The sequence below is a fragment of the Lepus europaeus genome, chromosome 9, assembly GCF_033115175.1.
Source record: "Lepus europaeus isolate LE1 chromosome 9, mLepTim1.pri, whole genome shotgun sequence".
In the NCBI taxonomy this organism is placed as follows: Eukaryota; Metazoa; Chordata; class Mammalia; order Lagomorpha; family Leporidae; genus Lepus; species Lepus europaeus.
In genome coordinates, this window is record NC_084835.1 from 75,305,701 (window position 1) to 75,332,701 (window position 27,001).

General features: G+C 39.9%; 1 protein-coding gene across 2 annotated transcripts in view; it reads right to left on the reverse strand.

Moving 5' to 3' along the window:
* Positions 1–27,001, reverse strand: part of CHST9 (carbohydrate sulfotransferase 9) — a 250,548-nt gene that overhangs the window by 106,274 nt on the left and 117,273 nt on the right. For both annotated transcript variants that reach the window (XM_062200249.1, XM_062200248.1), the window contains exon 3: positions 13,283–13,324. In XM_062200249.1, coding sequence (XP_062056233.1) covers positions 13,283–13,324 — 42 coding nt within the window. The remainder of the gene's footprint in view (positions 1–13,282; positions 13,325–27,001) is intronic.

Sequence of the window (27,001 nt, forward strand, 5' to 3'; positions counted from 1 at the left end):
CTGCACCAATGCCTGCCCCCTCAAGTCTTTTCAGTGTGAAGGAACACACTTTTCTTTTTCCTGAGTCTGAATGATCCCTAGAGAGGGAGTTGTGCACATGCCTGTGCAGGCCTGAACTTTATATGAGAACAGGAGGAGTGAGTGCTGCCTGGTCAGTGTAGGCGCACATGATCAGGTAGGGGATATTGACTGTGAGTCCTGCATCTGGCCCATGCATCTGCTGAATCTTGTTGGGAACTTCCAGTCACACCTCAGTATCTCTTGGAGTCTTTCTGGAGGAGGAATACAAGTTATCATATTTCACCCATACTTCCTAATGGCTTTAAGTAATAATGACTTAGATAATTCAAGGCACAGAGAGCATGATGTAGGGTCTTCAATACTGATCTTGAAAATCAGTTTACAGGGGTCAACGGTGCTGCTGCCTACAGTGCCGGCATTGCATATGGGTGCCCATCTGAGTCCTGGCTGTTCCACTTCTAATCCAGCTCCCTGCTAATGCATCTGGGAGAGCAGTGGAGGATGGCCCAAGTGCTTGGCTCCTGCACCCATGTGGGAGAACTAGATGAAACTCTTGGCTCCTGGCTTCAGCCTGGCCCAGCCTTGGCCCTTGTGGCCACTTGGAGAGTGAATCAGCAGATGGAAGACCTTTTTCTCTCTCTCTGCCTCTGCCTCTCTCTGTAACTCTGACTTTCAAATAAATAAGTAAAACTTAAAAAAAAAAAAAAGAAAATCAGTTAACAAGCCTAATCAATTATTCTTGATACCATGTCTTCCTTTCCTTTGTTAGTCTCAATAATTCCTATGAATTCTTTTAAACCCTTTTTATAGAATTCCCTGCTCCAGTTTCTCTGCAGCCCACATTACCTGCCTTAGGATGATGTATAGGAACTGGCACTGTGGCAAAGTGTCTAAAGCTACCATCTGTGGCACCAGCATCCCACGATTGTTTGAGTCCTGGCTGCTACACTTCCAAGACAGCTCCCTTCTAATGGCCTGGGAAAGCAGTGGAGGATGGCCCAAGTGCTTGGGTCCTTGGCTCCTGGCTTTACCTGGCCCACCTCCAGTCATTGTGGACATCTGGTGAGAGAACCAGAGGATGAAATATATCTCTCTGTAACTGTGCTTTTCTTTCTTTCATTTTATTATTTATTTATTTGAAAGTGTTACACAGAGAGAGAATGAGAGGCAGAGAGAGAGAGAGAGAGAGAGAGAGAGAGAGAAAGTCTTTCATCAGCTGGTTCACTCCCTAGTTGGCCGCAATGGTTGGAGCTGCGCTGATCCGAAGCCAGGAGCCAGGAGCTTCTTCTGGGTCTCACACGTGGGTGCAGGGGCGCAAGGACCTGGGCCATCTTCTACTGCTTTCCCAGGCCACAGCAGAGAGCTGGATCAGAAGTGGAGCAGCCGGCACTGTAGGCAGCAGCTTTACCCGCTATGACACAGCACCAACCCCTGTAACTTTCAAATTAAATAGATGAATCTTTAAAAAAAGATCAATTTCTGTTCACAATTGATGACTCTGATAGGTCTAAGAGTCAAAGGGATCACACAAACAAGACTAGTGTCTGCTAACACTAACTGATAGAATCAAAAAGGGAAAGAACGATCCAACATGGGAAGCAGGATACAAAGCAGACTCATAGAATGGCAGATGTCCTAAATAGCACTCTGGCCTCAGAATCAGCCCTTAAGGCATTTGGATCTGGCTGAAGAGCCCATGAGAGTATTGTAGGCATGGAAAGCCAAGACACTCTGGGAAAAAAAAAAAAGAAGACCTAAATGAAAGATCTCTGCGAGTGAGATCCCAGTGGAAAGAATGGGGCCATCAAAGAAGGAGGTACCTTTCTCTGAAGGGAGGAGAGAACTTCCACTTTGACTATGACCCTATCGGAATAAGATCAAAGTTGGCGAACCCTAAAGGCTTCCATAGCCTTGGCAACTCATGACTAGAGCCTAGGGAGATTACTGACGCCATAAACAAGAGTGTCAAATTGTTAAGTCAACAACAGGAGTCACTGTGTACTTACATCCCATGTGGGATCTGTCCTTAATGTGTTGTCCAATGTGAAGTGATGCTATAACTAGTACTAAAACAGTATTTTTACACTTTGTGTTTCTGTGTGGGTGCAAACTGATGAAATCTTTACTTAGTATATACTGAATCGATCTTCTGTATATAAAGATAATTGAAAATGAAAAAAAAACTGGTGTTAAATTGGAAATTGCATAGAAAATTAATTAATTTCTAAAAAAATATCATGTAGGATCTCTGTCTTTAATGTGCTGTACACTGTTATTTAATGCTATAACTAGTACTCCAACAGTATTTTTTCACTTTGTGTTGCTATGTGGGGGCAAACTGTTGAAATCTTTACTTAACATATACTAAACTGAACTTCTGTATATAAAGAGAATTGAAAATGAATCTTGATGTGAATGGAAGGGGAGCGGGAAAGGGGCGGGTTGTGGGTGGGAGGGAAGTTATGGGTGGGGGGGAAGCCATTGTAATCCATAAGCTGTACTTTGGAAATTTATATTCATTAAATATAGCATAAAGGATGATATATAATTCGCTGGTATATGTGAGATTTGGTGTCCCCCACATTTTATCATTCTAAGTTTTGGACATTCTTTTAAGACTTTGCCTCAACATAACCCTTGGTCTCCTCTGAGCTTCTTCAGAATATGCATGTATATGCCCTTCATACTCCTTATGTGAACTGTAAATCCAAACCCAACCGGCCAGCATCACCCTCTGCCTCACAATTCTATGGACCTCTTGTCTTAAGAATTCTGTTCAATGAATACCAGTAGGTGACACTGGTCATTCATTCCAGGCCACATGTTATCAGTCAGTACTCACCATCATTTGGGCTTACCTTCTCTTTTGCTCACCACACCAAACACCTTGACCTGGACCATACTGGCTCTTACCTGCCCAAGGATCTCACTGTTACCACTCCTTCATATAACAGCCTTCTTTACTTGTTACGTGGCTGGTCCCTCTCAACCCATATCTCTGCTAGATACCACATAGGTAGGCTTCCATCAAGAAGGTCTTCCCTGTTACTGACTCTGCAACACCCTGGAATATCCCTGCAAAGCATCTGCCAAAGTCCAAAACAATACTTTTGTTACTTGACTCTTTCTTCAGACATTAAACTCCTAGATGTCAGGTACATGGGCATTTGTTCACCACTGTATATCCAGTGCCTAGTACCTAGTGTGGGTCAATAAATATTAATCAAAGGAATGAATATTATTAGAGTTTTTATGATCTCTAAGTGAAATTACAGCATAATCTTAGAAAAGATGATGAGAATTTATGTATCTCCTTCTGCATCTCCATCTGCATCACTCTATAGAAAGAGATAGGTAGATATTTACAGAGTAAACATCCTCAAGGCATTATATATTTCACATCCTTGAATCAATATATGAAATAAATGAATTAGTAGAGAGGTTTCATAATCTGCTATTATCCTTTCACAGCAAAGGTGATGACAAAGAAACAGCACAGGCCGGTGCCACGGCTCACTAGGCTAATCCTCTACCTGCGGCGCCGGCACCCTGGGTTCTAGTCCCGGTTGGGGCGCCAGATACTGTCCCGGTTGCTCCTCTTCCAGTCCAGCTCTCTGTTGTGGCCCGGGAGTGCAGTGGAGGATGGCCCAGGTCCTTGGGCCCTGCACCCACATGGGAGACCAGGAGGAAGCACCTGGCTCCTGGCTTCGGATCGGCGTGCAACGCGCCGGCCATAGCGGCCACGGGGTGTGTGTGTGTGTGTGTGTGTGAACCAACAGAAAAAGGAAGACCTTTCTCTCTGTCTCTCTCACTGTCTAACTCTGCCTGTCAAAAAAAAACCCAAAAAACAAAAAACAAACAAACAGAAAAACAAAATGAAAAGAAACAGCATGGATTTGCCCCCTCCTCCCCCTCCCCGGAATTGAAATCACTCCTCAAGGACAATGAATAGTGCAATAGAAATCACTTGCAATTTAAAGATCATTATCTAAAGTCATTATTTATAGGACATTCAAATCTCACATTGGTCTTTCCCACCTTTAGTCCTTCAAACCTGATAATTCTCAAAATACCCAAATTTCTATTGCTACTTTATATTTCTCAGAAAAGGGGTAGACGCACGAAGGACACATTTGAACATTAACAAGTAATCACAAATTTTATAAAAACCAGACAACCCTGTGTTTTAAGCATTGTAAATCTGCTTTTTTATCTGCCTACAAACTATCCTCATTATTATTCCTAATTTAAAAAGCTGCTGTCAGCACTGCTTTTAATCATAACAGAATAGCTTTACCACCTTGGAGTAATGGTATTCTGCAGGTAAGTTCTTAGCTGGATACATGCATTCTAAATATTTTCAGTGTCTGGTTTGCCTATTCATTTTATGAAAATTATTTTTTGATGAACAGAAATTTTTGATTTTTTAAAACATTCATTTACTTATTTGAAAGGCAGAGATACAAAGAGAAGGAAAGAGAGAGAGATAGATATCTTCCATCTGCTGGTTCACTCTCCAAATTGCTGCAATGGCCAGGGCTCGGGCAGGCCAAAGTCAGGAACCTAGAGTTTCTTCTGGGTCTCTCACATGGGTGCAAGGGTCCAAGTACTTAGGCCATCTTCTGTCATTTTTCCAGATGCATTAGCAGAGATCTGGACCAGAAGTCGAGCAGCTGGGACTTGAACCAATGCCCATATGGGATGCTAGCCCTGCATAGAGTGGCTTAACCTTCTATGCCACAGTGTTGGCCAGAAATTTTTCATTTTGATCAGAAGAAGTTAATTTTTTTTTCCTTTTTGATTAATGCTTTTTAGTGTCCAATGAGATCATTATAAAGAGCCTCTACAATCAGTGGTAGACACATGATCCAATAAAACTAGAAAAGACTTAGACATTCCACCAGATATATACATGAGCAATGAGCCCAAAAAAGATGAGCAACAGCACTGTCCAGCAGAGACATGCAAATTTAAACTACAGTGAATGCCATTTCACACCCACTGTTGGTGTGAATGAGGAATAGCTTGAACCTTTGACATTGCTAGTGAACTGTTTAGCAATTTCTCATAAAGTTAAATTTTCTTTGTGATGTATTAATTCCACTTCTTGTTATTTACCCAACAGGAATGAATATATATATTAACAAAAAATATATAGATTGTACAAAAATGTGCATAATTGTTTTATTCATAATTTCCCCAAATGTCAAAAACAGGATAATACATAATTACTGTGTAGTACTACCATGCAATTGAATAACACTCACCAATAAAAATGAGTGAACTGTTAATATATACAACAATCTCAAGAATATAGCATGTAAAAGAGATTTTTTGAAGTATATGCTATATGATGGCCTGTGCCATGGCTCAACAGGTTAATCCTCTGCCTAGCGGCACCGGTACACCGGGTTCTAGTCCCAGTCGGGGCGCCAGATTCTGTCCCGGTTGCCCCTCTTCCAGGCCAGCTCTCTGCTATGGCCCGGGAGTGCAGTGGAGGATGGCCCAAGTGCTTGGGCCCTGTACCCCATGGGAGACCAGGAGAAGCACCTGGCTCCCGCCTTCGGATCAGCGTGGTGCGCCGGCCGCGGTGCGCCGGCTGCAGCGGCCATTGGAGGGTGAACCAACGGCAAAGGAAGACCTTTCTCTCTGTCTCTCTCTCACTATCCACTCTGCCTGTCAAAAATAAAAATAAAAATAAAAATAAAAATAAATAAATGAAGTATATGCTATATGATTACATTTAAAATATCCATTTATTTAACTTCTTTGATGAGCAGAGACAGAAACATACACACAAAGAAGGATAGAGAGACTTCTCCTATCTGCTGGTTTACTCCCCAAATGCCCTCAACAGACAAGGCTGAGCAATGACAAAGCCAGGAGCTGGGAACTCAATCCAGATATCCCATGTAGGTGGCAGGGACCCAACCACTTGAGCCCTCATCTTCTGCTTCCCAAGGTGCACATTAGCAGGAAATTGGACTGGGAAGTAGAGCTGGGACTCACACTCAGGAGCTCTGATAAGGATACAGTCATCCCAAGCATGTCTTAAACACTAGGCCAAACACTGTCCATACTTGATTCCATTTATATGAGGTCCAAGAATAGATCAAACCACATCGTAGCACTAGAAGTGAAAAATGTGAGTGCCTGTGCAGTGAGGAGGAGTAGAGGGAAAGCATGTGAGGTCTTGGATTAGAATTGACTGGAGGGGCCAGTGCTGTGGCACAGTGGACCAAGCCTCAGCCTACGGTGCTGGCATTCCATTTGGGCACCGGTTCGAGTCCCATCTGCTCCACTTCCAATCCAGCTCTCTTCTATGGCCTGGAAAAGCAGTAGAAGATGGCCCAAGTGCTTAGGCCCCTGCACCCATGTGTGAGACCCAGAAGAAGCTCCTGGCTCCTGACTCAGATCTGCTCAGCGCCAGCCATTACAACAATTTGGGGAGTGAACCAGCAGATGGAAGACTTCTCTCTCTGCCTCTGGCTCTGTGTAACTCTGCCTTTCAAATAAATAAATAAATAATTTTTTTAAAAAAAGAATTGACTGGAAATGCAACTGAGATAACTGTTTAGGGTGTGAGATCCAACATCTTATTTTGGTAGCTGTTGTACTGATGCATACAAATATCAAAATTCAATGGACTGAACACTTCAGATTTGTATATTTTATTGTGTATAAATTGTACTTCAACTTTAAAAATTAGATATTCTATTATTTAAAAAAGATTTTATCACTAAACACCATTTAGAATATTTACCTACTTTCTAAGCATGAGAAACATTTAAAAAATTCTTGTACAATATTCCAGAAACCTAGCTGATCTTATTTACAGAGTATAATGACATGAATGTGTCTCATTTCATTAGACTAAGCCTCAATTTATTATGAAGTTCAAAAAAAAATAAAGATAAAGACTTATCAAAAAATAAAAACAAAATCCCTGGATCAAGTTAAATTTTCAAAGATGAATGTCATTGCCATTTTATACCAGCAAGGGGAGTAGTTACACTTTGAGAAGAATTCCATCTCCATCCCACTGAATTATTCTATAGGTCACTTTAACAAGACTAAAAAAATTGACTTTGGGGTGTAGCCACAATGGAAATGACAGATCATTTTAATGCAAGAGGAAAAGATTGGAAACCTTGACCCTCTAGATTACTTCAAACCTCAATGAGAAGGAGAAAAACACTTTCAAATCTGCTTATTAAAATAGCATGTTCTTGTAATTCAAACACTGGGAAAATATTTAACAGAACAGCTAAATTAACTGTGGGATGCCACTTTTCTTTGTTAATTATTTCTATACAAAAATAATAATGTACAACTCCTTCCCCTACAAAAGAGAAAGAATCCACTAACTGCAGTTTCTTTTTACGGCCACAAGAAGGACAGCATCAGAGTACGCAGAATTTCTAAGTTGTTTGAATATCTGGAGTTCTAAAAGTAGGTAAGATTGGCAAAGAGCATTTTCATTTTCCCTACAGGAAAAGAGTTTTTCAGCTGAGATTGTTAGGCCACAAATCTAAAAGTTTATGCTGCATTTTTTTTTTAAACAAGAAATATCATCAGGTTCATCAATTCTTTTAAGATTTGTAAGGCTTCATTCTCACATAAGCTCAGGAAGGTTGTAGGAAAGTCTCTAACCCTTCTTACCAGCCTTGGTAATCCTGGATTTACAGAAAAGAATGTTCAGGCTGACAATGGGTAGCCTGCCCTTAGGCATGGGAGGCAAGTGTAGGGCTGCCAATCTCAACCTTGATATTAACACAGCAGCACTTCCTTTTTCAAAAAATTTTTAAAGGTGAACAAATCTCATGTATTCATATATACAGATCTAGGAGCATAGTAATCCTTTCTACCCTACCTCTTTCCCCTCCATGCTCCCACCCTTCCTCCTACTTCCCTTCCCATCCCTCCCTTTAATTTTTACCATTATCTACTCTCAGTATATTTTATACTCATAAGGTTAAACATACACTAAGTAAAAAATTCAACAAATAGTAGGAAGAGAAAAAAGCACCACATTCTTAATTTGCCACATTCACCAGAGAAGCTGAGCACAACAGGAATCAGCAGTGTGTACCCAAGAATGTATCCCAAAGCATGTCTTGTATGGGATGTGGGTCCCCACTCAAGTCTGGGAGCCCCATCTCTCCAGTCTGCTGTGCTGGTGAATGTGAGATGTGCCTGCCTCCACTGGAGCCCAATGAGACTGCACCTATGGAATGCAAAGCTCTAGGGAGTGACCAGGTATGCAGACTCAACTCGAGGTAGCACCTGCAGTGGTCGGCTGGGAGCAACTCTTCAAAAATCCCACTCCACTGCAGCTTGTGCACAAAAGCAGCCCCCCACTCTGGAGAGGTGTGTCTTCAACATGTAAAAACGTTTTACCCCTGACTATATGTGTCCTATTCTGGTACATAAACCCTGCCCAAAGGTTTTCTTCGTGAATTCCAAGGAATATTTTTCAGCTCAAAAACACTGAGAAATGACATTGAACTCACAGAATAGAAGGAAAGTAGTTTCTTTTGTCTCCATACATGGAGGCTTTGAGAAGTATAGGAGGTAGAGTTCAGGAGATTTGAGGTGAATGTCTGATCCAGCTCCCTATGTCTGAGCTGTTACAGTCTGGGCTGTATTCTCACTGTCATACTCACAGGATTGACTCAAATTGACCATTGATTCACTGTACAGTAAAGGATTTTTAAGTAACTGAGAAAAACATGTAAACTAAATGCTACTGCACACACATTCCTAATTTTGAGTTTACCACTAAATGGACGTGAGTCTTTTGTTCTTCAAACTAAGTGGGAAATAGACCAAAAGACTCTATCTCAACAGCTACTAAGATTTTAAGATATGAGCTATTATGATTGTGAGATATGTAAAGACTAGAACAGAGAAAAGAAGAAATTATACAAATAACCCAGAAAGAGGAGAAATGCTATTTAAAGAAAGAAATGGAAGGAAGGTGTAGCTGGAGCCAAAGAAATGAAATGGATAGATGTTTATCTCTGCATTTTGTCTTCAATGAGAGGTGAGATTCTCCCTCTGGCAGATGTAGGATGAAAGCTGTACATGAACTAGGTAGGAATAAAATGGTAGCTGCAGAGGCCATTGGAGTCTGGCTGGTATGGTACAGGTGACTGAATCACATGCAGGACAGGACTGATGTGCATGTGTGGTTTGGAGGGAGAAATCCCCATCGGAAACAGAATCAGAAGCAGTTTTTGGTTCCTCCTACCAGGCGGAAGGCAGGGCTGCCTTTCAGCATGGATTGTGCTGTGTAGGGAAGTCCCACATGTGGGGAGTGGGGATGCAGTGGTATCCTGGGACAATCTACACATTGGTAGATGACCACAGCTGAGTGAAAGTAACATACAGAAAAACAAGGTACTTGGTGGTGCGTTTTACCTGATTGATGTTGATATTCACAGAGGAGGGAGAAGAAAAAGCTCTGTGACTGTTCAACCCCTAATGAATCTCCAGAGTTGTATTTTCATGGGAACCTAGGATTTTCTCTGAATTTCCCTAATATTTAAGATATTACTCATGGACAATTCCTATATTCTTGAATATAGATCTTGAATAGTTACTAGCACCTTGCATTTAGTATATCCTTGATGGATAATCACTGAGTGAGTGAATCAACCGTGTTCCCAAATGAGAAATGTGTCTTCCATTAATTAAAATAGGAGTTAATAATGTGCAAGAAATTGCCTATATTTTCTTTATTACTGCCATTTGGCAAATTGAAGACTAGAGCTCTAGCAATTCGAATTTCCCTCTGAGGTGAGTTTAGTAACTATCAGGATAGATTTGGCAGCTCTCTTTTGGAACCTCCAAGGCTCATTAAGCATTTTAAGAGGACACTGGACCTTCTCTTGGTAACTGATGCTATAACCCGCTTCCAAGTGTGCACAGAAGTGCAGTCTGCCTATGGCAACTGCAAATTCTGTGCTTAGGTTTAGAACTGGTTCTATTGGCACAAAGGATAGGTAGCGAGCAGTCTTGCTCCTTTATCCATGGCTCAAATTCTACTTTTCTGTTCCAGAGGAGATGGGAAACATTTTTGCTGTCTCTTGTGGTAGGAAACAACAAAAACCAAGGTGGGAGAGGTGGCTGGGAACAGGCTGAGCAGTGCTGTCAGCCAAGGGTGGAAGGTGAGAGAACAGGAGGGACAGTTAGACACCTGGCTGACCACTGTCCTACTCAGAGCAGTAACCCTCAAACTGAAGTGCAGCTGATGGTGAGGGCATCTGGTACTAAGCCACTTGGGTAGGTCACTTAAATGACAATGACAAAAGCCTTACAATCCCTTACAGTCAGGCTGCTGACTCTGAACAGGAAAGGCACTATTCAGCCAACAAGTATTAAGGCTGGAGAAGATCTCTAAACTTCTGAGATCTACACTGATCAACAGTTCCAATTGTACGCACAATGGCACTGGCCCTCAGCCTCTAGTGTACCTGCTTGTGTCTTCCTAGATCACCACATCATCATTTTGGCTGTTGTGAAGGGCGTAAATATGGCTGTACCTGCAAAGTCCTATTTCCAGACGAGTTCTTAATTATGCTTGAAAATGCTTTTACATGCCTCTTTCTTGTTTTCATTCCCCGTTGCAATTTCTCTTCTCTCTCCCCAGAGGCAAGTTCTCATTCACAGAGGAATAACAACCTAGTAGCTCCTGCTCACAGAGCACCTTTTATGTGCATACATGGCACATACTGGTGTTTCATGATTTCAGTAACCTGCGTAAGCTGCACAGTCGCATCCCTGTTTTATATATAAGAACCCAGTGAGGGCGCTCCTTATATGCATTCTGGCCACTGTATTAGGCTGTTTCTCATGATAGAATATTTTATAGTTTATAAAATGCTGTCACCTTATACATTTCTTTTTTTTTTTTTTTTTGACAGGCTGAGTGGACAGTGAGAGAGAGACAGAGCGAAAGGTCTTCCTTTTGCCATTGGTTCACCCTCCAATGGCCGCCGCAGTAGTGCGCTGCGGCCGGCGCACCGCGCTGATCCAATGGCAGGAGCCAGGTGCTTAACCTGGTCTCCCATGGAGTGCAGGGCCCAAGGACTTGGGCCATCCTCCACTGCACTCCCTGGCCACAGCAGAGAGCTGGCCTGGAAGAGGGGCAACCGGGACAGGATCGGTGCCCCGACCAGGACTAGAACCCGGTGTGCCGGCGCCGCAAGGCGGAGGATTAGCCTAGTGAGCCGCGGCGCCGGCCCTTATACATTTCTCACACCTATGAATTCACTATTATTGTTCCCATGTTACAGGTAGTAAAACTGAAATTTAGAGAGGCACATTCTATTATTCATGGAGGGTGAATTGGAATTCAAACTTGTGGTCTCCTATTCTATATCTCAATGGTATAGTGGGAAAAAAATGGAAGCTCTGAGACATAAACCCCCCTAGATTTCTTTATATCCACATTCAAACATAAATATATATATAAACATATATATGTATTTATAAATACATAATCTGTGTATTTTATACCCATCTTTTCCTCCTGTCTCAGGGAGAAGCTGATTCTATTCTGTGTTTACAAGTTTTCTCCTTTGTCCCTGAGTGGTCTTGTTTATTACCATGTCTTCACATTTCAACCCTTTGAGTTGAGCTCCAGTTATTATTTTTACAACCAGTTAAAGGGTGTCTGCTATTGGTCACATATGTTTCTAAACATCAAACACTGCTCCTCACTCACTAGGCACTCCACAATCCTAAGCTTGCTGTTTCTCTCCAGCAATCCATGTACTTCTAGATCTCCATGCTTTTGTGCTTTTTAAATGTGTTCTCTTGAAACACCATCCTTTCCTCTACTTATCGGAATTCTATTCCTTCTTTAAGAATCAGCTCAGAGGTTATAGCTGCTATGATTATTTCTCCTACTCCTCTGGTGAGATTTAATGATGTATTCTTCATGTTCCCAGAACACTTTGCTTATTGGGAAATACATCACTTATTACATGAGGAAATTATTACTAATGAAACTGTCTCCATTTCAGTCTGAACTGATGGGCTGCTAGCACGATGAAACAAGAAGAGAATTATATTTATTGCTATATCCCTTGATGTACTAGGCACAGCCCTTGGCTAAATGATTGCTGAATGAATAAAAGAATAAACAAATGAATTGTGACTCAGTTTCTATTCCAATTTTTCCAAATGCCCCAAGAAAGACGTGGTCTAATTTGATCTTTTTTTCTTACCTCAAACCTTTGCTTTATGCTGGGAATTTGTCTTGTTTACTTTGTAAAAATACTGAGTTTCAAATGAAAAGATAAATGAAAAAGGAAAGGAAATGATTCATCATTTTCCTTGTGAAAGTAAATACACTGCTCTCATCCAGGTGATCAATGCTATGAATAAGCATTCAAACATAAAATTTTACATTTGCAATTTGTAAATGTAACTTAATAGGAATTGATCTTCTCCCATTAATAAATTCTTATGTTCACATATTACACAGTAGGAAACTTCATTTGATTGGAATAATGAGTTTGGAAAGGTGGGGAGAAAAAGCCAGCCTGAAATGTGGAAGTCAGAATTTATTGAAGGCATTGCAATTTTATTTCTTTCAATACAACAATCTGCCAATAAAGCTTGTCTAAGGAAACAACCACTTGATAAAATGGATCCTTGTTTTACAGCTGAATCTTTTTTGTCTAAAGCCCACTTATGCTAAAGCTGTGAAAACAATGTGTTCATTTAACATGGGTTACAGTGGTCCCTATATTTTGATTATCAAATCCATTCCTTACAGACAAATCAAAGGCAAATTTCAGCTTAGTCTTGACCAAATGATCAAAAACTGTGAATCAGCAGTATCTGAGTTAACACATTTTTACTGCATTTATAGAAGAAGACATTTTGAAAAATAAATATCCTAAGGAAAACCTTAAAAACAAAAGTAGAAAAATGCAAACTTTTTCAACTAAGATAAACATTAATTACTCATCAAGTTAGATATAACTGAAATTGATCTTGGAAACTTTTGATTTTTTTTTTTTTTTGTAAATTCCTGGAGGGCAAAGATTCTGGTCTGTGTTTCTCTCCTGACCCTCCAAGATTTTATACAATCTAATAGTGCCATCTAGCCTGTGCTTTCTAGTGATGGTTTTTGTTACTGAACAGGTGCTTAAAAGAAACACTGTAAGGTTTTCATCTATTCCAGTTGTTGGTTTGCTTATATATAGAATACCTGAGACTCAAACATTATGAGAAGGCTACTCACTGATTCTTGGTACAGGTTGCAGATAACTCACAGGCCCCCATCCTGAAAAGAACAGAAAGAAAATTCACATTTGTGGAAAGCCAGCATATCCAAAGACATCTGCAAAACTCTGTATACAAAGATGAGTTTAAAGTTCTCATATTTTATTTGAAACAAGGGAAATTGTGGGAGAAATACATTATGTCATCCTCTATGTCTCTGGGCTAAAAACACAGAGATGACAGGCTTGGGGTCACCTAGTAGGAAATCTGGTATTACTTTCAATCTGGACACCAAGACAACTAGGCTTTGTGTCTGTGCTTTGAATGGAGCTGAAAAGAAAAGGGTGAGTGCAGTTGGAAAACAGTCATTGCAAGGAAGATGATTTTCCTTGATTCTTCATGTTCTACTCCATAACACACCAGTGTGTTAATATTGTTAAATTTTCCACTTAGAATATTCATGTAAAATTGAATACCTAGAATATATATCTTTGGGTAAAATTGGTTCTCAAGATAGAAATATCATGTGCATCTCCTGCATGGAGGATCATTGGTCTACTATTAGATACTTTAGATTGGGAAGCTCAGAAAAGTGAAAGAACTGAAATTGAATGTAAAAGAAGAAGAGTCTGAGGGAAACAATATCATGAATATCTAAATTATCCTGAAATTAATTGTAATTTATTCTGTAATGAGAATTGTAATAAAGAAATCTTAGAATTTTCCTTGAACTGGTGATTTCCCAGCCTGATATGCAGGAAGAGCTTATTTCTGGCAGATGAAGTAAGCCAGATGTAATATAGTTTAGTCTTTTTTTTTTTTTAAGATTTATTTATTTGAGAGGCAGAGTTACAGAGAGAGAGAGAGAGAGAGAGAGAGAGAGAGAGAGAGAGAGAGAGAGAGAAACAGTATATTTCTACTTATACAGCTATTCTACTTGTTCAGCTGCTGGGAAGAGGCCAACTTCCATCTATCCTAGGAATCTGCAAGAGGTAATTACATGACTCTGTCTCTGTAGCTTTTGGCTTTTTGGGTTACACAGTTCAAATTCTTCCCTTAAGTAACATATTCTGAATAAAATATATATTATACTATGCCACATTATTTTTAATATATACTATACAACTGTAATATAATATATACTATAAAATATGGCATATTATTATTGGCCATTGTAGTCTATATTTTATACATATATATGTAATATTTTGCTCTCTATGTGCTTTTCATTTAAATAATTGTTGATAAAAACTTGAGGGGCTGGTGTTGTGGCATAATGGGTAAAGCTGCTGCCCACGACACAGTCATCCCATACAGGCGCCTATTTGTGTCCTGGCTGCTCTGCTTCCCATCTATCTCCCTGCTAGTGCACCTGGGAAAGCAGTGCAGATGGCCCAAGTACTTGGGTCCCTGCAAGCACTTGGGTGATCAGAAAGAAGCTCCTGGTTTCAGTCTGGCCCAGCCCTGGCTGATGTGGCCATTTGGGGAGTGAACCTGTGGATGGAAGATCTCTCTCTCACTGTCTCCTCTCTATATATATAACTCTCCCTTTCAAATAAATAAAATAAATCTTAAGGAAAAAAAAAAAACTTGAGCAAGTAGTGAATTATTCAGCGCAGCAGTTAAGATGCCACTTAGGACATCTGCATCCCATATTAGAGTGCCTGGGTTTGAGTCACAGCTCTGCTCCCAATTCCAGCTTCCTGCTGGCTCAAGTCACTGCCATTCATGTGGGAAAGCTGGTTTGTTTCCAGCTCCTATCTTTGGCCTAATCCAGCTCTGGCTGTTGTGGTCACTTGGGGAGTGAACCTGGGGTGGGAATTCTGTCTGTCTCTTTCTCTGTCTCTTTGCCTCTCAAATAAGTTTCAAAAGCATAAAAAAATCTTACATTGAGGTGGTATGGCTGAAGCAGTGGCAACATTAATTCTCTGTTTTCTCTTGCTCCATCTAAATAATCCACTCTCACTGTGATTCATTTAAAATATTGTCTTTTTAAAATCCCAATTAGGATAAAAATCTTATTGGTTCCTTGCCCAAAGACATTTGTCCTAAGCACTTAATTTTACACAAAGATTCTCAGTGAAAAATATAACTGTAAATTAACATAATCTTTCACCAAATTTTATTCACTCTAAAATATACTAGTTTATACCTGCATCAAAGAAATATTATTCTATCTTTTAAATGATTCTAAGTACACAGCCATGGGCTTTTTGAATAGTGTTGTTATGAATTTCCTAGTATAAAGTATCAGCAGTCTTCTTGATTTAGTAATTTCTGCATTTTGGATGAAGGTATTTATAAGTCATTTATATAGCTCATCAATATGTAATAGGTCCTTCAGTATATCTGATTCCCATGGGTTGGAACCTGATATGTAACCCACTGCTGCAACCCACTTTAATGTAATTGCAACTCTATATTTACCTGTTCACCCATGTAACAGTAGTATGATTATGGTCACACTTTCATGGCTTAGTGAAAAGAATATCATTTAGGCTAGAATCCAAAATCTTCCCCCATACAAAATTGATTTTATCTAGCATATCATCATTATGTAGTCTGCCCATTAATCATGGAAGTAAATTAAATTGGTATAGAAAAATAGCTATTCAAAAAGTCAAGTGCAGCTGCTTCCTTATCTCTTAATCTAGATAGTTGCTTATTGATTGTATGAGTGATTGTTTTAATCAGGTATTGCTTTTAAGGTCTCTGGCTTATAATATCAAGGCATTTCCTTAGAAAATGTGGACATGGTAGGCTCTTTCACTCATCTCCATGCTGGTTCAAACGTAAAAGCTGTGCAACGTAATCTGCCAATTTCTAATGGGTCCTTGGAAACCTGGCAAAAGAACATATTAATGAGAGTATACTCAGGTATTGGATACTCTTCCCTGGTCTGCTTTGGCTGTGCATCCAGAACAGACTGAAGTATATTCATCAAATGCATGTTTCCCATGCTATATAGTAAACCTATTGAACACAGGTTTATAACTGTAGCTTCCCCAAACCTAGCTTAGTGCCATGCAGAAGTAAAATATGTATCACATTTAACTTTTGAAATATATTTGTTAAAGGATCTGATAAAAAGATAAGAAAAGTAAATGAAATTTTTGATTTTATGTATCATCTCCTAAGGAAACATGTATCTTTCCACCTTCATAGTGTTATCTGTAAAGTGTATACTTCTTTACACATTTTGATCTTCGAAATCATTGCTACTACATTAATATTTTAATGTACTGACTGTCCAGGATGATTGTGTGACTCAGTCCACACACTCAGTGTAGACTAACTGATTAGCTATGTGGTCGTATATTAAATAACTATGACTGTTTCTCCATCATCAACTATAAACATGAATTTAAATGTCAGCAGTGGGGTTTTGCCTCGCATCACAGAAAGCACTTTGGCTTGGCCAGAACCACTGAAATTAGCCAAAGTTTGAATTACATATCTAGTACATATATTCTTAAATTTAATATAGAATTAAGACTTAATTTAGTGGCATAGGCATTCTAATCCAAGGGAATCTCTCCTCTTTATTCCTTTACTTTATTCTGAGCCATTTTTTGTTGTCTGTGGTGAAGCATGCTTCATCCATGGAAACTTGGCATAAACACCATAATAAATGAATAGGAGTAGAACTTTGATGGAAAATTCATTTTTAAAAACATTAGCATGTCGTTGAGCCCTATTATAAAGGTTGGAAAGCCTCATGAAGCATGAATAACACAATGGGCCAGGTGAGAGAATACAATATGACCAGCGTGTACCTTTCCCAAAAGAACTCAAAGTAATTCTTGATACCTGGTAAATTAATTAAGCTATTTATCATAATCCTTACCTAACAGGAAATATAATGACAGGGAGAGGTTGGGTAGCATCTAAGGCCATATGGCAATTTCAATTACATTTGAATGGCCAAAAACCTTGTTTTCAATGATCAGGTGTTTCCTCTTCTGATCTAACTTTATAGAAATGAGATAATAAATACTTTCTTAATTTTATGCCTATATATTTGTATACAAAAAGTTAAAAATCATGAACTTCAAATCTTTTGCTATCTAATATTTGTTGGATTTAAAATTTATCCCAATACTTTCTTTTAAAATATTGATTTGGTCTAACCTTTATCATTTTCTCCTTTCTTGAAAAATTGCCTGGATGTACAATTATTAAATCAATAATAACCACAAGGAGAACTAACATGTGCTGAATGCTTATTAAATACCAGATATATTGTGGAGTGCTTTATGTGAACCTTATCTAATTTAATATGTAAGAACTCCATGAGACTACTAACAACTGCATATGAAATGTAGCTACATGCTTCGTTTCTTAAATAAATCACACCAATAATCATCAATTATATTTGCCAATTACAGTTCTATTAATAAAAAAAAGTTACAAAACAGAATCCTTCCAGATTTGTTTTTCTCTAATATTTTACCATTATCTCATTCCCATCCAATCCTATATCATTTCTTTTTAGTAAATGAACTTTTCTGTCTTTTGGAAACATTTTTGAGAAACAGCCATTCTCATTTATACACCCATGACACTGATTTACATAATAGATTATTTAATAGAATAATTGTATGAACAATTACAATTGACACAGAAGGTCTGGGAATGAATGCAACTAACTCTTGGTCCATACACATCTCTACAAGTGGAGGCAGGCTAGAGGACACCTGGTGTTGAGCTGGCTATGAGCATCAGTCAGTAGGTTATGTTGAGGGCAGAGAGACTTGCTCAATCAGGAAAATCATCTAAGAGGAGGCCAGTGATAACAAATAGTAATTCAAATGAAGAAAGTTGAATCTCACCATCCATTTCCTTCTGAACCTTGGGGTTTTGCAGGTTCAATTTTTTTTCAAGTCTTTCTTTGGCTAAGGCTAAGCATCAGTTTCATCACATTTCCTAAGTCTCCTAGATGGGATGATTTTATAGTAGTCCTTTAAAATGTCTCTGAATATATATGTTTTCCCATTAAGTATTAATGATTTCGTTTATGTTAAGTGCTTTCTATTTTTTTCCTCGGCATTTTCCAATCTATCACCTTCTAGAAGAAAATTAGGAACATATGATTTCTGTACCTTAAGAAGGAATTCATAAAATGGTTAAGATCTCAAATGGTGGGGCCAGTACTGTGGTGTAGTGGGTAAAACTGCCACCTGCAGTGCCAGTGTCCCATATGGGCATCAGTTTGAGTCCCAGCTGCTCAAGTCTGATCCAGCTATATGCTATGGCCTGGAAAAGCAATAGAAAGTCCTTGGACCCCTGCACCCATATGGGAGACCCAGAAGAAGCTCTTGGGTCCTGGCTCCTGGCTTTGGACAGGCCCAGCCCTGGCCATTGCAGCCATTTGGGGAGTGAATCAGTGGATAGAAGACACCCCCCACCCCCACCTCTGCTTCTCTGCAACCCTGCCTTTCAAATAAATAAATAAATCTTTAAAAAATAAAATTAAAAAAAGATCTCAATGTTATGTCATGATTTTAAGGAATCTTATTTCAACCAGATATTTTGGATTTTGAGCCTTCTTGGCATTCTTGACAGGCATTCAAAAAAATCAAAGTTCCAAACAATCTGGACTCTAAAATTTCCAGTAAATCATGGACTTTGGTTTTTCCAGTTTGGGCCCAACTGAAAAAATCGAAGGACCTAGTCTCTCATCTTATAGAGACACCAACTAATCAGGCTATTTGGATTATATTAGAAGTAATGCCAAGATGTGACGTGGTACTAAATTTTAAGTTTCTATAATGGAAAATGCTATTAATACAAAGGTTTGAGAATTAAAAAGTCTAATGATCTTGTGTTACTAGACATGATAGTTATCTTAATGAGAAAGCCCCAGAGGCCTAAAGGGTTAAATACTTGTAAAATCCTACAGGTGCTTTCAAAAATAATGTGAAGTAAGCAAGTGCCTCTTGTTGGCTGATGAGTTTATAATTTTAAACATGGCAACTTAAAGTCTTTTGTCATCCACAGTTATATATGATTTGCTATCTAATGGTTGAAACTGTTTACTAAGTATTCATGTAATATTGCTATTGTCAGCAAGCGATCTAGGACTTGCTCCCTCATTTCTCTATTCTAAGCCCAACTTGTTCTTTCATTTCTCTATTCTCCTCAAGGTAGGAAACTAATTCTATTATGAAGGAATCTGTAGGATGCACAATTTAATCTTTAGAGCTTATAAAATAGATGGCTAACATTTTTCTGTAATAGTATAGCCAAAATAAGAGCTTAAATAATAATCTCATAGCTAGATTTACTTCGCCATCAGCGAAGTAAACAGTAAGTAGAAAAAACCTCCCTTTCAGACCAAAGGGAAAGAAAGTTTTTAAGTGAGAATATAATTATCCTCATGGGCATTGTCTACGTTAGAAAAACTACTACAGAACATGCCTGTGACTATAGACTTGTAGTTCAGGCCACCGAAGATTAGAGATGGGACGTGGGCACTCCCTTGACTTGCATCCTCTGGTCTGCTTTAACACAAACCAGGAGGAAAAGAAAACTAGGCATCAGAAGTAATGGGTGGCAGGCCTATTAATGGCTCATCTGTACAGTGATCTGCCCTCAAGGAGACCCAACAGCCCAGTCCACTGCAGTGGCTTTCAATGTGGTAAGCCTGGGCTTCAGCAGAAGTCAACTTGTGAAGAGCCCTGGCAGCTCTGCCAAGAGTTGGATCACTGGAAACGGACCTGCCCTGGAGTCGAAGGATGCCCAGGTCAGAGCCACAGATCTTATTGGCTCTAAGCTGAAAAGCCCTTCACTCAGCCCAACTTCCAAAGTGACCACTGCACCTGAGGGGATGGCCAAGTAGGGTCAGCAACATTGCAGGCAGAACTGTAAATTTCTTGTCAGAGATGCCCCATGCCTTTACCTGGCCAGCTCTCCTCCCAGGCCAGCTAAGTAATGAAAGTCAACAGAGTGCCTTCCCCTAGGAGGTTCACACCTCCCTTAGGATATACCCCATGTGAAGAGATAGATAGGTCTGGGCCTCTTAAAAGGCCTAAAGCCCAACAGATTATTATCAAGCCCCTTCTGTCAGGTTCTATTTGCCTTTCAATCAGAAAACTTAATTGTAGCTTAGATAGCACCTTTCTTAGCTCCTCTAATAATGACTCTGTCCTTTGATCTAGACCCTGTCTAGTGCACTTGGGCCTCATTCCTTCGTAATCATAACCTCTACTCTACCTCCAATGGCTCTACTCCCAACCTGTGTGTACTGATGGTCCTCTTCCCTACTTAATGCTGTATAATTGTTCAGACCTGGTTAATGCCACTCTTAGGATCATTGGTTACTATCCTCACCCTGTCTTTTATGACCTTGTCTAAATATGATCAGAGTTGGTGAACTTGGTAGGCTTCCATAGCCTTGGCAACTTATGACGAGAGCCTAGGGTGGTTACTGGCACCATAAACTAGAGTGTCAATTTGTTGGGTCAACAACAGGAGTCACTGTGCACTTGCTCCTCATGTGGAATCTCTGTCCTTAATGTGCTGTTCATTGTGATTTAATGCTATAACTAGTACTCTAACAGTATGTTGCACTTTGTGTTTCTATGTGGGTGCAAACTGTTGAAATCTTTACTTAATATATGCTAAATTGATCTGTATATAAAGAAAATTGAAAATTAATCTTGATGTGAATGGAAGGGGAGAGGGAGCGGGAGAGGGGAGGGTTGTGGGTGAGAGGGGAGTTATGGGAGGGGGAAGCCATTGTAATCCATAAGCTGTACATTGGAAATTTGTATTCATTAAATAAAAGTTAAAAAAAATTTTAAAAAAAATTCAAAATGCTTGCATATGGGACCTCATTTTTCTGCACCTTCAAAAATAGCTGTTTTGCTTTTAACTGATCTGGTTTTCAAATAATTTCAGTTATTTCAATCCTATGATTATATATGTTTTTTGAGTTGATTTTTTAAAAAATATTTATTTATTCATTGTTTGAAAAGCAGAGAGAGAGAGAGAGAGAGAGAGAAATGTATCTTCCATCTGCTAGTTCATTCCCCCAGTGGCCAAGATGTCCAGGGCTGGACCATGACAAAGTAAGGAATCCTGAATTCTGTCTGGTCTCACATATGGGTGGCACCACATGGGTAGCACCATGTGAGTGGCAGGAGCCCATGTACTCGGGTCATCGTCCACTGTTTCCGCAGGCACATTAGCAGTGAGTTGGATCAGAAGTGATGCAAACAGGATCTGAACCCTTGTTCATATGGGAAGCCAGCATCAAAGTGGCGCCTTATCCCATTGCACCACAATGCTGGTCCCATGTGTTGAGTTTTAAAGTGTTCTTTGTATCACAGAGTATCTTATTTCAATATCTTTTTGGAAGGGGATTATAAACAATGGATAAATTATTTACTTTACATGAACCCATAGGTAAAAAGTTTATGGCTTAGTTCATTTTATAAACATTGTAAACTCAGTTAATTAATGAAAAGGAAATGCAGCTTAAGAAAGAGAAGTAGGGGGAGATCCAATGCTAGCATTTGTGTTGAGTGCTTCTTTTGAAGGTATCTTGCATAAAGATGAGACTTACTTGAGGGAGGCAACTTCCTGTGCCCTAGTAGCTGCTAGATTTACTGATACTAGTGCCAGTCTTGTGTGTGAGAGCATCTAGAACTTTATAACCAGCTTTTTATAGAGTAAAAATAAAATCATATCCTGGGAGAGTCTGAGATACACAACTAGCCCAAGACGCAGTCCGTAAAGTGAGAACAGTGAAAAGAGGCAGGACGTTGGAGTTCCAGGCCTGCTCCTCAGCTATCTCATGGGAAACCCATTCACTCAGATTTTCTAGGCCCTAATTCCCTTATACACAAAATGTCTGAATCTCCATTTCACATTTGAGAGTGTAGGAAACAAGGAAAAAAATAAAATGGGTCTTCATTATTATACAGTCACCATGTTTTACATATTTATGTGTATTTAATTCCCAGGGCCCCAAAGTGGTTTCCTATGTTACCTTTTGCAGTCCTCAGAGAAGTTCCTTAAATTTTATGGGTTTAGTGGCTAGAATGCTAGCCTGCCTTCATCCCACTGTGTCATCTCATCAGAAATCTTGCTCTCTAAATTCTTTCACTCTCACCTACGCTTCATTCAGTTCCAAATATATGTATACTCTTAGCTTTGACCTCTCTTGAACTTTGATTTTGCTTCTCCAAATTCCAGCTCCCACATATATGTCCTATTATTGGATCAAATGCAGGTAGACTTGAACTAAACTCACAATCCTTTTCCCCAAACCACCCATCTCTGAACTTGCATACATGTATCTATTATACAGCATTCTTCCAGCCATTCAGGTGTGTAGCTTTGACATCCTGGGGCCATAGCCTCCCTGCATTGGCTTCCAGACAGTCACCTTTTGATCCTTTCTTTCTCTCTCTCATACTCATTCTTTCTTCTTCTTCTTCTTCTTTTTTTTTTTAACACCTCAGCATTCCAGCCAAGATCCTTAGCACGTCAAAGTCTAGACTACTGCAACAGTCTCCAAACTGGTATTCCTGATTTCAGTTTCCACCCTTATCTTAATTTGTCAAATAAGTTTAAAACACTGCTTGCCCATCCTAATCTCTTTCTCAAAAATGTCCATTTGCTTCTCCCTGTTACAAGATCCAAATAACTCTGCATTCAACACTTACTAAAATATATATGATCCCTGCTTACATGTGGAATTCAGAAATCTCCTGAGCCAATTCTGGAAGTCCCCCAAATAGACAACATTATTTTCTATACCCACGCCCAAAATAGCGAACTAACTCTCTTACTTCTGCTCGAGGAAGTCTTATTCCTTCTCCAAGATTTAAAATTGAGGCTTTCATCTATTAATGTCCAGAGCAGTCATACCCTGAAAAACAGTAGTTACGCTTCATTTCAGAGATAGCTAACAGCATAGGAGTGAAGAACATGGCTGGCCAGCCCTTTAATGTATTACATCATTTGTTTATTAACCGTATCAGGTGAGCCTTATCACCATCCCTCCTTTTAGGTGAGAGTGTGGCTCAGAGTGCTTACTTGTCTAGATTGGAAAGCTGCCAGGTGCTGGATTTAAACTCAGGTGATGTCATAATGTCCACGTCTCTACCCTTTATACGACATAGTGGATCACAACTTCTGTTGCTTTAAGAGTGCTTCTGTGTCAAATATCATTACCACATGGAAGTTTGTTAAGGAACAGCTCTTTGTCTCTGTCTCCTCCATAGCCTGTGATTAGAGACATCCTTTATGTGCAGCTTAAGCCATCCAGGAATGAAGTTTAGCATTAGCAAGAACAATAGCAAGTCCCTAAGAGTGTGCGCTTAAAGCACACACAGCCATACCCTCCTTCCTAATCTTCCTTATACTCTGATGAAAGTGTTGCATGTTTACAGATCAGAAAAGGAGCAAACAATACAAATATCTGATACAGTTCTGTATTTCAGAATGTGGGCCAGACACTGAAGAAAGGTCTTTCAATATTAGAGTCTCCTTCCCTCCCTCTCTCCCTTTTCTTCTTCTTTTGTCATTCACTTAACAATATTTGCTTTATGCACACTCCACATCAGCACAACAACCCCCCCCCCCCGGGTTTGGTATGAACATTTCCATCCCATGCTAAAAGGTAAAGGCAAATGGTATCAAGCAATTACCAAAATCAGTAAAAGAGATTGCTAAAATTTACTGTAAATATACCATGAGCTAGCCATTAGGCCAAGGTTTTGGCAAGTATCATCTCAGTTAGTGTTTATGATGACTCTATGAGATGAAATATTGTTATTTGCGATTTATGTATAAGGTAAGTAAGTTGAAAGATGTTAAGGCCATATTACTTACATGGGGCCCAGCAAAGATCGCTCTGCTCGCATTTTCAGACTAGAGACTGAACTCTTCTATTTTTACTTTAACGTCATTTGAAATGGAGGGTGAGAAGATAACAGAGTAAGAGGGAGCAAGAGAAAGAGGAGAGAGAGAGAAAGAGAGAGAGAGGGAGAGACAGCGAGCGAGCTTCTATCAGTTGGTTCACTCCCCAAATGACTGGACCAGGTGAAACCAGGATCCTGGAATTGCCTCTGGGTCTCCCATATGAGTGGCAAAGATCCAAATCCTTGTGCTGCCTCCCAGAGTGTACATTAGCAGGAAACTGGATCAGAGTGGAGGTAGGGCTTGAACCAGGCACTCTGATATGGGATGTGGATGTCCCAAGTGGTATATTAACCACTGTGTCAAATGCCCACCCCTGAACCTGTCCTGTTAACTTTTATACTTGACTCCAGGAGTAGATATGGCTTCCCAACATACAGAAAGCATAAGCAAAATGAGCTGCATTTCCCTTGAAAAGCACACTGTAAATAGTATCAGGACACAGAAGGGATGCTTCCAATATCATCACAGACTTTACCTGAAAGCAGGTGTGTGATCTTTAACAAATTAACCTCACAGGGTTTTATTCAATTCATTTGTAAAAGGAAAAACTAGCACCAAACAACCTCCAGAATTCCTCCCAGGCACAGACCTTCTACTATTCTGGAGGCAGCTGTGGATCAGTGAGCCAACACTGATTTTGAAGTCTGAAGAATCCAGTTCCTTTGAATAGCCCAATACCCTTGTCGCCAGTTCCTGCCCCAGTGGTTTGCTTCTATCACTTCTGGGTTGTTGTTTGTTGTCCCTCAGTTATCTGAAAGACACTCACCCAACCTAAGCAATGATCTTTCTTTTTGCCACGGTTTTTCACAATATGCAAGTACTCAAAATAAAAAGTTACAATTTCTGAAATATTGATTGTACCCCTCAGTGGCTGTGGATTTTGCTCTCTGGATATGAGATTTGCACTCGTGTCTAATATTGCCTGTTGAAGATTCTGGCTGAGAGGCGCTGTGATGTACCTGATTTGGAAGAGCATTTGCATTATTCCTTCCTTTCTCTGCATTTTTGGAGCTGCTTTGCTAACCAGCATTGTTCACAGAAAGCCTTTTTTTAAAATTTATTTTTTATTTTTTTGACAAGCAGAGTTAGACAGAGAGAGAGAGAGAGAGAGAGAGAGAGAGAGAGAGAGATCTTCCTTCCATTGGTTCACCCCCCGAATGGCTGCTACGGCCGGCGCTGTCAATCCAAAGCCAGGAGCCAGGTGCTTCTCCTGGTCTCCCATGTGGGTGCAGGGCCCAAGCACTTGGGCCATCCTCCACTGCCTTCCCGGGCCACAGCAGAGAGCTGGACTGGAAGAGGAGCAACCGGGACAGAATCTGGCACCCTGACCAGGACTAGAACATGGGGTGCCGGCACAGCAGGCGGAGAATTAGCCTATTGAGCCGTGGCTCCGGCCCACGTGAAGCCTTTATTTTGATCTTGTTTTTGCACTATGGGCTCTTTCAAGGTAATCTAATTTATTCTAGTGAGGACTACATTAGCCTTAGAGATACCCAAATCTGAACTGTGTCCTCTGATGACCTTCAGTCTCAAGTAAAAACATGCTCAGTGCACATGGCCTTAGTTTTTCCATAAGCACCCTTAGAGCCTGTCTAATGATGAAGTCCTCCTCTTTTCTTCCAAACATGATCCTGTTTCAGGGCTGCCCCTCAGGGAAGGCATCACTCAGTCACTCAAGTCAAAGACTTCAGAATTTCTCTTGTGTTCTCTCAGCACTCACATGGCACCAATAACCAAGTCCTGCTTACTGTTCTTCCTTCAAACATTTCTCAGATCCACTCACTTTCCCCATTCCCCACTGATACCATTCTGGTTTATTCCACCATCATTGCTGAGTCTGGACAACTGTAAGAGATATTTAAGAAGCATCCTCCCTTGCATAAATAATCGTTATTTCAAATTAAAGATGTATAAGATAGAAATCCCCTTTTATCCTCGGCACCTTCTCTTCCCCAAATTGGTTCCCTCCTGTTCTGCTACATCTGAGCTAACAGTATTATTCAGCAACTTGCTCCAGCCCAAACCTACAGTTATCCTTTCTCTGCCTTTTCTTATCCTCCCACATCTAATCTATCACTATGTGCTGTCAGTTCTACTTCAGAAATACATCCTAAACATGACAGCCTCTCATTATTTCTGCTGAAACCATACCAGTCTAGGCCACTTCATTTTTCTCCTGGTTTACAATAACAGCTTTCCTAAATGGTCTTCCTATAGCCACTGCTTTTTTCTTTCTCTAGAATGCCTTCAAAGTCACAGTGCTTACAAAAACCATCTAATTCCCATGCTTGAAATTCTCCAGTTAATTTACACTGAAATTATTATAAAATCCAAACTCTTATACATAGTCTGTAGGGCCCCACCTAAGCTGTATGTTGCCTGCACACCCACTGTTGCCTGGTACACTCCAGCCACGCTCACTTTCATTCTTGTTCCTTCAGTGCATCAGCACCTCATGCCTCAGGGCTTTGTGCTTGCCACTCATTCAGCTCCTGGATCTGCTCAAGGTTCCTTATCTTCCAGGATTCAGTTCAAATGCTGCTCCCCAGAGACATCATCCTCTTTCCACTCTAGTTATCATGGAACCTCATCTACAGCTACACAAATTCAGTTTTATCTCTTCTAATGGGATAATGGCTAACGGAAAACAGAAAAAAAAACATTGCCTACTGAAGCAAGTTGTCTAAAATTAGAAAAGAAGTGTAAATATTTTAAGTATCTTTTTGAGATATTAATGTCAATCTAAAGAGATCTAGCAATCTCAATGTCAATCTAAAGAGATTGCTAGATCACAAAGCAGTTC